The following is a 14,234-nucleotide window of genomic DNA, read 5'->3' on the forward strand; positions in this document are numbered from 1 at the left end:
ATCTCAAAAAAAAAAAAAAAAAAAAGGATAAAACATGTCAATAACTTTTTATGTTGATTACATACTAAAATTTAATATTCTACATATATTGGGTTAAATATACTACTAACATTTCATCTGCTTCTTTTAAACTTTTTAATGGGTGGTTCTCATTCTGTTATTATTGGACACCCCATTTGCTGTGGTCTGAATGGCTGTGTATCTCTCTCTTTTTTTTTATGTTTTTCTATTTTATTTTGTTTCTTTTATCTTTTTATGTCTGTGTATCTCTAAAATTGATATGTATTGGTCGGGCATGGTGGGTCACACCTGTAATCCCAGCACTTTGGGAGGCCGAGGTGGGCATATCACTTTAGGTCAGGAGTTCAAGACCAGCCTGGCCAACATGGTGAAACCCCATCTCTACTAAAAATACAAAAAGTAATGGGTCGCGGTGGTGCATGCCTGTAATCCCAGCTACTCAGGAGGCTGAAGCAGGAGAATCGCTTGAACTTGGGAGGCAGAGGTGGCAGTGAGCCAAGATCATGCCATTGCACTCCAGCCCAGGCGACAGTGTAAGACTCCATCTCAAAAAAACAAAAAAAAAAAAAAAATCCAACAAATAAATAAAATTGATATGTGGAGGCTAACACCCAGTGTGATGGTAATGAGGGGTGGGGCCTTTGGGAAATTAGATCATGAGGGCTCCATCCTCATGAATGGGGTCAGATCCCTTACACAAGAGGCTCGAGGGAGCTTCCTTGCCCCTTTACCACGTGAGGACACAGCAAGAAGCCACCATCTACAAAGCAGAGGGTGAGCCCTCAACAGAGTCTGCTGGCATCTTGACCTTAGAATTTCCAGCCTCCAAAACCGTGAGCAATAACTAAGCTACCCAGGTAGCAGTAAGGGCTTTTGTTACAGCAGCTGAAGCTAAGACATCATGCTACATTCCTATCCAGTATCAACCAGGCTTCTCAGTCTTGGCTGTGGGGTCCAACATGGGGTCCAGGCCATCGTTCATGATCTTTCCTTTATAACTGGGAAAGTGAAGGACTCTGCTTCCCACAACCCACAGACAGCATAGGGCAGGAGAAGGAGAGTGGGCCTCTGAGTCCGAGCCCCAGGCCTGATCTATGGCCCCGCCCCTCAGAAGCTGCTCAGCATCAGGCACACCATCAACCTCTCGCCATCAGCCCCTGGGAGCTTTCCTTCTAGAGTTGTGGTAAAGAGAAGGAAGAAATAACACATCATTTACAGAGGTGTCCAATAGATATCAATTTCCTACACTTTGCCCAGGTGACCACAGGTGTGATTTCAATGTCTGGCAGGCTGGCTGGGACAGGGCCTTATAACCCATACAAGGTGGCCCAGCCAAGGGAGCCTAATATCTGGTTCATTTCCACCAGCTGTGTGCCCTTGGCGTGGGACTGTACGTGCCTTTTTCTAATTAATTGAAAGGGGTGGTCAGCTCACCACACCACATACCCCCAGGCCAAATGGGCTTCCAGCAGGGCTGAGAGTCCTGTGAGGTGGGGAATCTCTGTTCCCATGGGCTCAATGGGAAGAGCCTATGCCTGAAAGCCCTACTTTCAGACTGGGAAATCTGGACTCCAAGCACTTCCTACTACCCCCATGCCACCTGCTGGTCGCTCACCTCTGGCAGGGAAGAAACGGACTCGAAGCTCATGCACTTCTCAGCACTGGTTGGAGACCGGTCACTGGGCCTTCTGTTGCTCCTGGAGCCTTCAGACTCCCTGCGCCCCTTTCCCTGCAGAGGCAGAGGTCAGTCATCAACTCCAAGATAACTGGAAGCTGATCCCGTCTGCATCCCAACATGGGCAGTGCCTCCCACACCCCAAGGGGTTGGGCTGAGCTAAGAGCCAGCCTTGGGCCCGAGCCATTCCAGAGCCAACCTGAACCGCCAGGCCTGGGGCTGCAGAAAGCCTTGTCAGGCATGTGCCTTCAGAAAAGCCCAGCCCACCTTTCTGTCCAGACAAAGTGGACTTGACCATTCCAGCCCCACTGTGAGCTGGCTTCTTCCCACCCCCATCACCCCACCCCACTTATCATGCTTGTTGGGCGTTATACTGATTAGTGTCCAGTACTAGAACAGAGCATGCCAGGGGCTCACCAGGGTGTGACAGTGAGCGAGGGGATTAAGAAGTGCTGAGGGGTGGAGTAAAACCAGGGCAGGGTAGGGTGTAGAGGGCAGCAGAGGGGGCCCTTGGGTGGGCATGCACATGCCAGGGAGCATGCAGGGAGGAAGGGAGCTCGAAGAGACACCTCACCATAGCGCCCCGGGAGAAAAGTAAAGCGTTGGCCCGATAGTGCCAGCAGTGGAGGGCGGCCAGCAGGGAGCTGGCAAAGTCGGCTACCTGCTCCGCCACTGCCAGGCTCTCCTCCTGCTCCTCCTCCTCCTCTGAGCCTGGGGGTTCCGGCCCAGACCCCTTCTCGTTGCCTTCATGCCCTGCCAGGTCCTCCAGAGAGACCTGAAAGGCCTGCTCTTCCTCCTCCTCCTCCTCCTCCTCCTCTTCCACCACCTCCTCCTCTTCCTCCTCCTGAGCAGCCCCTTCAGCCTCCGGCTGCAGGCCCCGACTACGGGAGGGCTGCCCAAAGTCCAGGAGGGTGCCAGCACTGCCTGCATGCTGTTCAGAGCACAAAAGCCCCTCGTGACCAGCATCTTGGGCAACCTCCCCTCTTCCTGCAGGCAGCTGGGGGTAGGGACGCTTCACACAGAAAGCCACATCTAGATGCCCAACTCAGGTCTCCAGTGGGGGTCCAGGGAGGAGTGGGCATTATAGTGGAAAGGCTGGGATCTTGTAAAAAAAATTCAGAACCCAAAGAGGCCTACCTGCCTGTCTACCCTAGAGAGAGGGAAATCTGAGCAGGTCCACCCTGGGCAGGATGTCAGCAGGGTGCTGTTCTAGGAAGAGGGTGCCAAAAGGTCCCCCGGGCAAGGCTCATGTCTTATTCATCTCTGTGGCCCTATGCCACAGAGCCTAGTACACAGTAGGTGATTAGTAGGCATTTGTTGAATGAATGAAGACAATGAGGGCTGACGGGGCCAGAGGGATGACCCGGGCAGTCCCACCCGCCTCTGTTAGCCAGTCCCCTCCTCCCACTGGCCTTTACCTTCATTCCTGCTGCTCGGGCTGCGGACATCACCACCAGGTCCCCAGCACATGGGCAAGGGGCAGGGAAGGGGAAGAGATCAGTAAGCAGGAGACAGACCTCTGTACAGCCCCATGGGGAAGGCCTCCCTGGGGGCTCCTGCTCCTAGAACCCTCACCTAGTCTCTGGGGCTTTCAAAAGAATGAGACAGAGCAGGAGCCCAGGGTCGCAGAGCAGTGCAGGTCTGTGCCCGCTGTTTCCCGAGGAAAGGGCAAGAGGCCTGTGCATGGGGGAGAGCTCCAGCCCCTCTCCTCAGACAGTCAGGGGTGAGGCCCTCTTCCAGAGGGAACGGAGGCAGAGTCCCCGCTATACTATTATGACATTCCCCCCACCCCCAGGTCACACCCCAGGTGGTCAGCTGCTTCCACTCTTCCTCCCCCGCTCACCGGGAATGGCTGGCCACCCTCACACACTCACCTTTCTCGTTGAGTTGCCTGAGCAGGTGTTTGGTTGGTTCTGAGGAGGAAAGCATGGGCAGAGTCAGTGCAGGCCAGGAAACTGCTGTGCCTGACTGGGTAACAAGCTCACAGTGCCACCAGCCCATCACCAGCTCAAAGTCCACTCTGCCTTGGCCCCCGGCAGCCGTAAGGCCCCAGGGAGGCTGCCTTCCACAGTGTCACCGAGCCCCCTTGCACCTACTGGACAGGGAGATGGGCCCATCCAGCTCCGGGACCCCTGCTGTGACTGCCAGCCCTGCAGCGCTGCCCATGATGTAATGCATTAGCGCACCTGGCCCAGGGCCCTCATGCAGGAGCCATAGGGAGGGGACAGAGCTCCATGCTCTCCCTTCAGACCAACTAGCAACATCTCCGGAGGGAGGTTCCTGGCTCCACCTCAAGCCTCCTGCCTCCCTGGCAATAAGCTACCAGCGCAGCAGCTACACCCACTGCCAAGCCCCCTCACAGCACCCCAGCTGGAAAGCAGAGGTCGCACCCGACTTTCTACGGCCCTTAAGGCCTGGCATCATGAAGCCTCGCTGCCCGCTGGGGAGAGTTGCCCGAATATACGGAGAGTGACCAGGCTCTGGGGACAGAATACAAAATACATCCGTTAGGCTGATGGTGTCATCACCTTGTACCCAGCCTTTCTGGGGACACACCTGAGACTGGAGGGCAGGAATAAGAGGACCTTGTCTCAAGGTCCAGCTCTACAGACCCTCCACCTTTGCCTATCTATATCCTTGCCCAGCCCGGCTGATGGTAAGTGTGAGGCCCAGGGATGGCCATGATTTGCTACACATTTGGAGTCAGAAGGAAAGCCTACCAAGGTTTCTTGCTGTTCCTCAGCAGGAGGGCCTACTGAAGAAACACTTTTCTGCTGATACACACACACAACATGCAACACTATCTGTATCAATGTAAGTAAATGCCTAATTATTTTTAAAGTGAGAAGTAGAAAATATTCTTTCATTTCAAAACTTATCAAGAATATTGGATAAGTGACACATCATTTAAATTAAACAATAGACCTTGATTATCCATAGAGTATACTTGTTAGCCCATCTCAGCTCTCTGAGTGGGAAGCAGAAGCGGAAAAGACCTCAAGGAAGTCAGAGCAGAGGGCTGAGCCCAGGCAGTAGAGCACCCGCATGTGGCCCAAGCCCCTCCCCCGGGGCTTTCCTGGTCTTTTTGTGGTCTACAGTTCCCACAATTTCAATAGATTGACTCATTGATTTCTTTCTTTCTTTCTTTTTCTTTCTTTCTTTCTTTCTTTTTTGAAACAAGGTCTTATTCTGTCACCCAGTTTGGGTACAGGGGCACAATATCCACTCACTGCAACCTCTGCCTTCCAGGCTCAAGTGATCCTCCCACCTCAGCCTCTGGAGTAGCTAGGACTACAGGTGCATACCATCATGCCTAGCTAATTTTTTAATTTTGTAGAGACGAAGCCTCACTATGTTGTCCAGGCTGGTCTTGAACTCCTGGCCTCAAGTGATCCTCCCACCTCAGCCTCCCAAGGTGCTAGGATTACAGGAGTGAGCCACCATGCCCGGCCTGAACAATCACTTTCTAATAGACAGGAGGGGAAGAGGGGCTACTACAGACAAACATGCTTAGACTGATGAGAACAAACACTTCAGTGTTACAGAAGAATGGTGAAGAGGGGCATGGCATACCAAACACAGGCTGTCTCTATGGCAACCCACAGCTTCTGGGGCCCCTCAAGCACGTGGCAGTTCACATACCCTAAGTGATGCTGTAGCATCGACTCCAGAAAAGGAAAGGTTCAACTGCGGGCAGCACCCTTGGTTTAACATGCTTTAGAAAGATGTCTATTTCAACCAGGCGTGGTGGCTCACGCCTGTAATCCCAGCACTCTGGGAGGCCGAGGTGGGCGGATTACCTGAGGTCAGGAGTTTAAGACCAGCCTGGCCAATGTGGTGAAACCATTTCTACTAAAATACAAAGAAATTAGCTGGGTGTGGTGGTGTATGCCTGTAGTCCCAGTTACTCAGGAGGCTGAGGCAGGAGAATCACTTGAACCAGGAGGTGGAGGTTGCAGTGAACAAAGATTGCACCACTGCACTCCAGCCTGGGCGACAGAGCAAGACGCCATGAAAGAAAAGAAAAGGAAGAAAAGAAAAGATGTCTACTTCATAACAGTTAAAACAAAAAAATTTTTAATCTTTTTTTAAAAAATCCAACTCTTAGTATTTACAGGCTAAAAATCTCAGCCTTGTGGAAAGTTCAGCTCTCTAAAATGGCTCATTTCCTGAGTGCCTTAGACAACTAAAGTTTGGGGTTTTTTAGTAACAGCTTTATTGAGATATAATTCACATACAATTCACCTATTTAGAGTGTATAATTTGATGGCTTTAAGTATATTCACAGAGTTGTACATCCGTAGCTAAAGTTTTGACATTGACATTAGGGTACAGCTACTGTCACTGTCACCAACATTATCAGTTGCTGAACACATCCATGTGATAGAAGCTTCCAATTTTAAGGTACAGCAAGTTAAGGAGGACAAGAAGAGAATTATAGGAGAAGAAAAAGAAAAGGAAATAAAGAAGGCTAGAGAGAAGAAGGCAACACCCCCATTTGGGGCTTTTAACCATAAAACTTTTACAACCATAGCAAGGTGGCCTAGGGCTCAAGATCCATCCAGAGCAATACCAACAACGTAAAACCAGAAAAGCTTCCTATAAGCCACTGCTCCACCTTCCGGAAGGCTAACACCCACATATCAATCCACACACACGCTCAGGGGACCCATGGGTCATCACCAATCAAAACCCAACATACTTGTGGACCCAAGCCAAGACACTGCTCTCAGTCACTTTAGAATCCTTCTCTTCCGGGGTCTGAAAGACAATTCTCACCCCAACTCCCACCTTGGGGATGTTTGGCAGACAACTGGCTTAAGCCGGACCTGTCCTTGGGCCTCGCACTAAATAGCAGTGAAAAAACCAACGTAGAAAACACACACACTCATCACCACAGAGCTAAGAATAAAAGCAAGGTTTTCTCCTTTCAAATAGACGATTCATTCCAATAATCCAAGAACACACTAGCAACTCCAGGAATGGAAGAAAACTCAGGAGAGGAAAATGGAACTTTTTCCTCAGACCCAAAGTAAATATTGCCTGTCTGGGTTTGGTGCCACTGAAGTCTAACTCGTTTTCCCCAGGTCCTGCTTCTGCTGGGTTGTTCCAGGACTGGGATGGGCCATGCGTGATGTCTGAGTGTCACTCCTGAATGACTTGGGGTTGGTATTCCCGAGCAGCAAATGAGGGAGGGGGTAAGAAGGGGTGCCAAGGCCCGAGGGAGCAAGTATTCCTAGGGCCTTGAAAAAGGTGGGCTGGACAGGTGCAGTGGCTCACACCCATAATCTCAGTACCTTGGGAGGCCGACGCAGGCAGATCACCTGAGGCAAGGAGTTCGAAACCAACCTGGCCAACATATAGTGAAATCCCGTCTCTACTAAAAAATACCAAAATTAGGGCCGGGCGCGGTGGCTCAAGCCTATAATCCCAGCACTTTGGGAGGCCGAGGCGGGTGGATCACGAGGTCAAGAGATCGAGACCATCCTGGTCAACATGGTGAAACCCCGTCTCTACTAAAACTACAAAAAATTAGCTGGGCATGGTGGCGCATGCCTGTGATCCCAGCTACTCAGGAGGCTGAGGCAGGAGAATTGCCTGAACCCAGGAGGCGGAGGTTGCGGTGAGCTGAGATCGCGCCATTGCACTCCAGCCTGGGTAACATGAGTGAAACTCTGTCTCAAAAAAAAAAAAAAAAAAAAAAATTAGCTGGGTGTGGTGATGCATGCTTGCAGTCTCAGCTACTTGGGAAGCTGAGGCAGGAGAATTGCTTGAACCCAGGAGACAAAGGTTGCAGTGAGCCGAGATCAAGCCACTGTACTCCAGCCTTGGTGACTGAGCAAGACTCCCGTCTCTCAAAAAAAAAAGAAAAAAGAAAAGGTTAGCTACCCAGACCGGTTGGGCAGCAAGGGCCTAGAGGCACCTGGTGTGGGCAGCACTAGCAAAGGGAAAGGATGCGCCCCAGGTGTGCGCCCAGCCCCCCTCTAGCCTTTCCCAGGGTTTCCGCAGAGGTGAGAGCCACCCCTGGACACTGCTGAAGACAGTCCCCAGCCTGGGCAAGGGTGCGAGAGAGAGGCTTCCTGCTTCCACAGCCCTTCTCTTACCAGATTGCCGGCGGCCCTGGCGCACGTGGGTGGACACCTCATCCTGGGAGGACCACGCCTTCTTCAGTCGCTCTGGGCTGTAGCGGTACCGATTGGGATCTGCACCCAGGAGAGAGACGATCAAGCTTTTGGCTCCCAACTGGCCTTGGCCTACTCCCGACCCTGTCCATGCCCAGCAAGACCTCTGCACCCACCTAGCTCCAGGGCCAGAAGCCTCCAGAGCGCCTTCCATCTTCCATGTGGCAGCTTCAGGCACTGAGGGTCCCACCACTCAGCAGGAAAGCATCCCTAATCATGTAGTTAAACCCCGCCCTTAATGGAAGACCCCCATCCTCCCCTTCCTGGAATAAAGTGACCAGGTAAAGCTTCCCCAGAATGCAGCCTGACCTAGCAATGTGCACAATTAGGGACAAAACAGGCAGAAAAGGGCACACTTACAGTAGGAATCCATTTCCAGGATGGCTTCCTTGGCCTGAAGGAGAAGGCAATGCACCTGGTTATTACTTTGCCATGGGTCAGCCTCCCCTGCCCACAGGACCCACCGTTGCTGTACAAGGAGGATGGCCCGCAGTGCTGCACCAAGGTCTGGGGCATCTGCCGTACTGACACCCACTGTCCCGTGGAGCCAAAGTCCAGAACGTGAGGCCCCAACGGACCCTGCAGAGCTGGCTCAGAGGAGCGCATTCTCCCTGCACCCAGTCAGAAGCTGGAGGAGCTCACCTTCTGGGGAATGGTGGCATGGTGGTTCTCCAGGATGAGCCTCTTGATGTGGTGAGTCCAGTTCCGTTTCTCTTCCACTGTCTTGGCCTAGGAGGATCCAAGGGAAAGGAACCCAGGGGTTATCAATACAGGCCTGAAGCAGTCTAGCATGGACAGTGCTTCTGCCCAGGAAGAAAAAGTGGGGCCATGCTGGGGCCTCTGTGAGGTTAGCCTGACTCCTCGCTTCGACCCTGAGAGGTGCCTGCAAGATCCCCGCCTTATAGATGGAGACACTGGGGCTTGGGGCAGCTAGGTGAGCAGAGGAGCCAGGAGTCCCACACAGGTGTCCCCTGGGCATCTTGTTCCCTCACCCCTGCGCCCCACCTGCCCCTCACCTGGATGCTGTACTGCTGCTTGCTATGCTTGTAGTGGGTGACGGTGAAGCACAGGGAGTCTCTGGTGCTTTCTATCAGCATCAGGGAGGAGCACTGGGGGCAGAGGGAAAGGACAGTCAAGCACAATGTTGGGGGGCCCGTCCCCTCAAGCCAGCCTGGGGAAGTAGGGAGGGAGACTCAGAAGGGTGGTGCAGGAGCCCCAAGAAGCAGACAAGGAGGGGAGCCCAGATCCTCTGGGAAGGAGAGAAGATCGCAGAGGAGATGGGCAGGGCCTGGTTACCGGGATATTGCCCTTGTAGACAAAGTGATCGCCGCGCTTCTTGGTGATAAGCAGCATTTTGTCAAAGAGGAAGAAGGTCCTTTCATTGCGCACGCGATGCACGCGGAACGTGCCCTCCAGGACGAGCTCCCCATAGGTGGTCAGGTCGGGTCCCTTCCAGTTAATGAGGAGTGACTGAATCTCCTGCAGCAGAGGGGCCCCAACCCCTAGAGTCAGGCCACTAGGGCCTCAGGAGGCTCTGCAAACCCTGCCACAAAGGCTCCCCCAATGCCACCCCCCAGCTCATCAGAAGGGTTGCCACATGCCCTCTTTCCAGCCGAAGCCCGGCCCACTCAGCCCTGCCCCTCCCCCAGCCTCCCAGCCCCAGAGCACCTGGAGCCGGACTGCATGCTCATGCCTCCTCTTCATGTCGTTGATGTACCAGGCCACACAGGTCATGGTGTCAATGGCATCCTCCACCACATCAAAACCATCCTCTTCTTCATCAAAATGCTTGGCAATTTCCTGCACAGAAGATAGGGGCTTAGGTACCTCTGACTCGAAGGCCTGCCCTCCCCAGACCCCAGATGTTTGGGAGGAAGGGGGAGGGGGCGATGGCTACCTGGAGCAGCAGGTGGTACTTGAGGATGCGCTGGACTGGCTTCAGCAGGTAGGAGCCCAGGGGCAGCGAGTGCTGCAGCAGCTCCTGCCGGTCCCGAAAGAACTTGGCCTGCTGCTTGTCCTGCATGCATTCCGTCAGGGCGGCCACGGAGCTGCGAGTGGGAGAAGGGCCTGTCACCGCCTAGGGAAGGCCTGGATGAGGAGGTGGTGGCTCTGGACTCACCAGATGGCTCTGCCTTCCCTCCCGCCCCAGTTACTCACTTGGGGTAGTTGTTGCAATACTGGGTGTAGATATCAAACTCTTGGCTCTAAGAAGAGATCAAAAATAGTGATTTCAGGGAGAGTCCCATTTGACTGTAAAGATGGTGGTACCAGATAGGTCCCTAGCCCCAGAGCATACTCTGTCCCCTGTTCCCAAGTGCCTACAGAGCTATCTTTATACCTATTTGTCAAGAACATCCCATCCACCCAGCAGTCCTGGCTCCCTCCAGAACACCCTTCTCATTCAAGACAGAGCACCCGGGACTTTCACTGGAAAGGGATCCCCAAGACTTAAATGTCCGCTTATGCTGGTAGTTCTTGTCTCTCTGAGCTGTCAACAAGGTAGGACAGGGGCAAGGATCCAACCCTTCTTACCCTTTCTACAAAGCAGCTGGCCACAGCCACGGGGTCACTATTGCAGCTGTCCAGGTCTCTGAGGAGCTGGCTGGGTGAGGGGAGAGCAGCCACTGTACCCTCTGTAGTCAGAGGACAACGCCCCTCACTGCCCCCTCCCCAACCTCCCAAGCCCTGAGCCATGACTGACAGCCAGCCCTGTTGTCATGCTAAAGAGCTGGGGCTTCCAGCCTCCTGGGAGGCAGCCAAGGGCAGAGGGAGCCCTGCCCCATGCAGCAACCACAAAGTATCCAGCACCACCACGAAGCAGGAGGCCAGGGAGACCTATGGGCTCAGCAAGCGGGAGAGGAAAAGGGGACCCCTATACCCACCTCGGGAGGGGACACAGCTCCTCCGTAGGCAGAAGGAGTCAAACACACAAAAAGCAGAGGATTAAAGGGAAAAGAAAAGAGAAAGGGGACTAGCAAAGGAGCCAGGGATATGGGGAGAGACAGGTGAGTCCTGGCACCCGTAGAAACACCACTCCTGGTCTCCTCCCTCTATGCTCCTCCTCTTTTCCCAACCCCTCACGGTTGGCCTAAGTGTTCCCTGCACCCTGCGCTCCCAGACCTCTCCAGCTTACACAGCCAGAGCTCCTTCTGCCAATCTTAAGGGGCCTGGGATATGATTCCTCCGGTCTTAGCACCGCTGTTCCCTCAAGCCCTGCCCTTCCCAAGCAGTGCACTTTCCCTGGGGAGTCCATGGTCCCAGGCAACAGACCCACGCCCTTTGCCCTGTTCAGCCTCCCACATCTGTCTTGCGGGGGCTGTGCATTCCACTAATAGATCAGATCATCTCCAGGGAGCCCTTGGGGTCAGTAGGAAGGAGGATAAGAAATTAGGAGATGTGCAAGTGAAAAATGAAGATGAGAAGGACAGAGAAGCCACCCAGAAGGAAGAGAATCGGTGTGCAGGGAAGAGCCCAGCAGCTCCTTGAGGGGCGCCAGCCCAGGCTGGACCCAACACGCACACACCGTCCAATTACCTCCCTGTCTGCCCTTGAGAGAAAGCACGTCAGCCAGGGCACAGAGATGGACCACCCTTCCCTGTCCTCAGAGAACAGGCCCCGGGCCCACATGTCACAGCCCATGAGTCCAGGGCCATCCAGGGTCCCTTTCTAGGTCCTGAAGGGTGCGTCGCAGGCACAACATGGTGTCGGGCCCATTCACACACCTGTTGAGTTCGTAGATGTTCTCTATGTTCCCGAAAAGGGCGCTGACCTGTTCTGGCTTCAGCAGCCCCGGTGTGTCGATGATCTTCAAGAGGTAGTCCTGCGTGGGGAGAGGCGGTCAGAACTCAGCTCCCGGCACAACATGCCCACTACCCGCCCTAGCCACATCTCGTTTCGGCACTGCTGTGACATCTTCATAGTCCACCTACTGTGCTGGGTGAGACAGTGTCCACCTGGAACCCCAGAATGTGACTTTATTTGGACATAAGTTCTGTGTGGATGCCATTAGTTAAGGATCTCAAGATGACTTCAGATAGGATTCAGAGTGGGTCCCAAATCCAGTGGCTGCTGTCCTTATAAGAGGAGAGGACAGGAAAACACACAGAAAAGAAGGTAATAGGAAGGTTCTGGGCCACATCTCCCGTCAAAGGCTGCCAGGGCCCAGGAAGCTGGATGAGAGGCATGGAACGCCTACTCCCTCAGAGGCTGCGGAGGGATCCCACCGGGCCAACATTGGCCAACACCTTGATTTTGGACTTTGGCCTCCTGAACTGAGAGAGAATATATCTGCTGTTTTAAGCCACTCGGTGTGTGGTCATTTGTTAATGCAGCCCTAGGAAACTAATCCACACCCTAAGCCAGCGGGCAGAGGGCTTCCTCAGTGGTGGCCACACAGCTCCCCTTCCGTGCCCTTTACCTACAGTGACCCTGCAAGGGAGGTGTGGCTTTTTCTTACAGAGGAGGAACCTGAGACCCCGCACAGCCAGGAAACAACAGGGCAGCGGATGCGGGGGGCCAGGCCCAGAGTCTGTGTCTTCACCGCATTCAGTCTCTGTGGCCCAGGCTCCCTAGAGCCATCTTCCTAAGCAGGCTGGGGCCCCACCCTCCCTGTCAGTGATGCTTACTCCTGCCAGCCCAAGCTACTGATCTGGCCCAAGGTCCTAGGGAAGCCTGAGGAGTCCACAGCTTCCACAGGGTTGTGGGAGACCCCGGTCCTCCAACTACTCCACTGGAAGCATGTCTTCCGAGAGCTGCCCTCCCGGGTGAAGCAGGCTTCTGCTAGAACGCTGCGCCTGGGGCCCCGGCACGCACCTCCACGATGCTTCGCAGGTCCTGCACATACATGCGCTCCGTCTCCACGATCTCCCGCACCACTCGGCCCAGGTAGCTGAGCTTGTGGTGTGCAGACCCAGCCGCCGCCCGGCTGTTGAATGGGGAGAGGGGCCCCTTCACGTTCAGCCAGCTGCTGGAGTTGTTGTTGCTGTTGGGGAGATGCCGGCCTCTCGGGGAGCCTGCTCCATTCTCGGCGGGAGCCTCGGAGCCGCCGGGCTCCTCCATGGCACTGCGACTGTCACGGGAGGAGCCCGACGAGGAGGTAGTAGAGGTCAGGCTCACCGGCCGCTCCTGGCTGCCATCCTGGCGGAGAGAGGTGGACACGGGCATCCTGGCATTGCTGCCTGGGGAGGGCACCCCAGGGAGATTCTGCAACAAGACAGACAGATGAAGGGTCAACCTCAGAATGCCCAGAGAAAGAGAACAGGAGTGGTTGCCAGGGATAGGGACAAGTGGGGTGGGCATGTTTAGTGGGTCCAGAATTCAGTTTTAGAAGATGAAAGGTTCTGTGGAGAGACGGTGATGCTGGTTGCACAATGATATGAATGTACCTACTGTCATTGAACTGTACACTTAAAATGGTGAAGATGGTCCAACTTTATGCTATGTGTATTTATGTTTAACACAACAAAACAAAACTGAATCCCAAGAAAGACCGTGCCCTCAGACTCTATGAGCACTGATGAGAGTGCCCAAGTCCACTTGCCAGCGTAGTGGTCCAGGTACCTGCTGAGGAGCTCACAGCCCAGCCCCACTGCCGGGGCACAGTACTTAGTCTCTCAGAGCTGCAGCTCCTCACCTGTAAAATGGGGATGGACACAGCCTACCCCATGACTGTCCTCCTGGATGAGGCCATATCTGCTGTTTGTAAAGCTCTGAGCATGATGCCTGGCACAGGGTTCGTGCTCCATACGCCATCAATATGGTGATGATAATGGCAGTTGTCAAGAGGCACTTCCCAAGTGCTCACCTGTCTGTGGCCTGTGCTAGGGTCACTGTACAGGAATGGGCAAAGACCTGGTTCTTACAGTGTTAAGACAAGACACATACCAGGGGTGATATTCTCCCTAGGACTGCAAAACCTCAGGGGCACCAGTGGCTTCACCACGAACCTGAAACCTTCTGAATATTGACTGGTTGAGCCAGCATTATCCCCCCACTCCCCAGCCCCACCCCAGCACCTGGTACAGGTTGCCCCTGACTCATCCCAGGCCCCAGGAAATTCCTCAGGGCTGAGCCATCAGTGAGTCTCTGTAAGCTCCTTTTAGCACAGCTGGGTGGGGGCAGCAGAGAAAGCAGTAAACTGCACCCAGGTGAGACAAACACAGCCTCAGGTGGACTTTATTCCCTAAGCAGATGGCGTGGCTCACAGGCAGGCCCACCTGGAGCATCCGGGGAAGGAAGGGTGGAGTTGGCCAGACTACTTCCAGGCTGTAGCCTTTGGGAAGGACAGGGACACCTATGCAACACCCATGCCCACCCCATAGAAGCAGAGCTCACCAATGCCACTTTCCAGAGTACAC

The 14,234-nt window shown here is 54.0% G+C and overlaps 1 protein-coding gene across 8 annotated transcripts in view; it reads right to left on the reverse strand.

The window, feature by feature from the left end:
* Nucleotides 1-14,234, reverse strand: part of PLEKHG3 (pleckstrin homology and RhoGEF domain containing G3) — a 74,103-nt gene that overhangs the window by 4,487 nt on the left and 55,382 nt on the right. For 3 of the 8 annotated variants that reach the window (XM_032245886.1, XM_032245890.1, XM_032245887.1), the window contains exons 2-17: nt 12,691-13,080; nt 11,601-11,698; nt 10,411-10,480; nt 10,036-10,082; nt 9,776-9,926; nt 9,547-9,678; nt 9,175-9,357; nt 8,895-8,987; nt 8,521-8,607; nt 8,239-8,272; nt 7,801-7,899; nt 4,087-4,176; nt 3,571-3,609; nt 3,115-3,134; nt 2,271-2,627; nt 1,637-1,750 (exon numbers count right to left, since the gene is read on the reverse strand). In XM_032245886.1, the coding sequence (XP_032101777.1) occupies nt 1,637-1,750; nt 2,271-2,627; nt 3,115-3,134; nt 3,571-3,609; nt 4,087-4,176; nt 7,801-7,899; nt 8,239-8,272; nt 8,521-8,607; nt 8,895-8,987; nt 9,175-9,357; nt 9,547-9,678; nt 9,776-9,926; nt 10,036-10,082; nt 10,411-10,480; nt 11,601-11,698; nt 12,691-13,080 (2,004 nt within the window). The remainder of the gene's footprint in view (nt 1-1,636; nt 1,751-2,270; nt 2,628-3,114; nt 3,135-3,570; nt 3,610-4,086; nt 4,177-7,800; nt 7,900-8,238; nt 8,273-8,520; nt 8,608-8,894; nt 8,988-9,174; nt 9,358-9,546; nt 9,679-9,775; nt 9,927-10,035; nt 10,083-10,410; nt 10,481-11,600; nt 11,699-12,690; nt 13,081-14,234) is intronic. The other 5 variants (XM_032245893.1, XM_032245894.1, XM_032245888.1 and 2 more) reach the window with 4 other exon arrangements.

Source organism: Sapajus apella, unplaced genomic scaffold, assembly GCF_009761245.1.
Source record: "Sapajus apella isolate SASKATOON/1434 unplaced genomic scaffold, GSC_monkey_1.0 scaffold59, whole genome shotgun sequence".
Lineage (NCBI taxonomy): Eukaryota > Metazoa > Chordata > Mammalia > Primates > Cebidae > Sapajus > Sapajus apella.